The sequence below is a fragment of the Arachis ipaensis genome, chromosome B10, assembly GCF_000816755.2.
Source record: "Arachis ipaensis cultivar K30076 chromosome B10, Araip1.1, whole genome shotgun sequence".
NCBI classification, from domain to species: Eukaryota; Viridiplantae; Streptophyta; class Magnoliopsida; order Fabales; family Fabaceae; genus Arachis; species Arachis ipaensis.
In genome coordinates, this window is record NC_029794.2 from 125,024,448 (window position 1) to 125,026,396 (window position 1,949).

At 33.6% G+C, this 1,949-nt stretch overlaps 1 protein-coding gene across 1 annotated transcript in view; it reads left to right on the forward strand.

Moving 5' to 3' along the window:
- LOC107624126 (AAA-ATPase ASD, mitochondrial) overlaps positions 495-1,949 on the forward strand; it is a 3,000-nt gene continuing 1,545 nt past the window's right edge. The window contains exon 1 of the mRNA XM_016326589.2: positions 495-1,559. Within this exon, the coding sequence (XP_016182075.1) occupies positions 531-1,559 (1,029 nt within the window). The 5' untranslated portion in view covers positions 495-530. The remainder of the gene's footprint in view (positions 1,560-1,949) is intronic.

The following is a 1,949-nucleotide window of genomic DNA, read 5'->3' on the forward strand; positions in this document are numbered from 1 at the left end:
ACATACGTTTATTGCACTTGCACACTCTTGTCAAGTTGATTAAGCAATCTATAGTCGGTGTATACGAGACAATTTAGTAAGCACACATATAATTCTTTTGCCGACATATGGTAACGCATAATATAAACATACTAATCAAACAAGAGTAAAATTCTAAATTCATTTTCAATTTCTTACTTAAAATTTTACTCCTCAAGTAAAATATGAAAACATTCAAAGCATAACTATCAGAAACGAACGAATAAATAATTCAGTTAAAATATTAAATTACTGGATTAATTGATCTTTTTAATAAATTAATTTTCTTGACCAAACTATATTACTCTCCCATTTCTAACATTATAAATAGAAAAGAAATGAAATTTAAGATAAGAAAGTGTGATTTTGTGGACAAAATAAAAATAAAATGCTTGGTGCCCAAGTTACACGCGTGGACGCGTGGTGACGTATATGCCTTGTTCATATAGTAATACTCAACCTCTATAAAAGACAAGTCCCTAAAGCTTTCTCAAAAAGATGAGGAGAGTAAGATGAAGACAAGAGCAGGAGACACGATGTTTGGTCAAATAGGATCCATAATTGCTTCATTGATGTTTATTTGGGCCATATTCGAGAAATTCTTCCCATTCCAAATCCGAAACCAAGCACAAAAACATACTCTAAGGTTGTTCTCTTTTGTTTACCCCTACATCCAAATCACATTCAATGAACTCATTGGTGATAGACACATGAGTAGAAGTGAGGCTTATACTTCCATACAGAATTACCTTTCTTCCAAGGCCACAACACAAGCTAAGAGACTCAAAGGTGACATAGGCAAGAACAACCAAACCCTTCTTCTTACCATGGATGACCATGAAGAAGTGTGTGATGAGTTCAATGGTGTTAAGCTTTGGTGGGTTTCTGGCAAAAACGTTGCCAAATCCCAAACTCTTTCTCTACACAACAATTTAGCGGACGAGAAAAGGTACTACAAGCTTACCTTCCATAAACACCATAGAAACATGGTTTTAGGAACATATCTTAATCATGTTATGAGAGAAGGTAAAGCGGTTATGGTTAGAAATAGGCAGAGGAAGCTTTATACTAATAGCGGTTCGTTTTGGAACCATGTTGTGTTTGAGCATCCGGCAACGTTTGAAAGCGTGGCGATGGACGAGGAACTGAAGAAAAGAATCATTGACGATTTGGTAACGTTTAGTAAGTCAAGGGAGTTTTATGCAAGAATTGGAAGGGCCTGGAAGAGAGGGTATTTACTTTTTGGTCCTCCGGGAACGGGGAAGTCGACGATGATCGCGGCGATGGCGAATCTGTTGGGATATGATTTGTATGATTTGGAACTCACTGCTGTGAAGGACAACACAGAGCTGCGGAAGCTGTTGATTGAGACATCAAGCAAGTCCATTATTGTGATTGAGGACATAGATTGTTCACTTGATCTAACTGGTCAGAGGAGGAAGAAAATGGAAAGAGCGAAGGAAGATGAAGAAGAAGAAGAAGATGATCAACGGAAGAAGAAGCAAAGTGGGTTGAAAGAAAGGGATGTTAAGAGCAGCCAGGTTAGCTACATTGCAGAAATACTTCAATTTTTCTTAGCTTAGTGAAATAATTAACAAACTACCTGAATTCCTGAAATGTTGTCTTTATTTTTAATATTTTTTATTTTTAAAATTTTGTGAAAGAAAAAATAAAAATAAGATGTGAAAATAAAAAATTTAATTACAAAGTTAATAGTTGAAAATAGTTAAATAATTTGGTATGTTTAATTATATTATCGGTTAACGGATTACAACTATTAATATCATATAAAATTAACTGTACTTGAGTTTTCACTAAATTAAATCCAAGTCTATCTCGCTTTAAATCTAAACGTTAATTATAAAAAATATAATATTATTATAAAAATGAAATTTTATTAAATAAAATATATATTTTTTTGAGTGGAATTG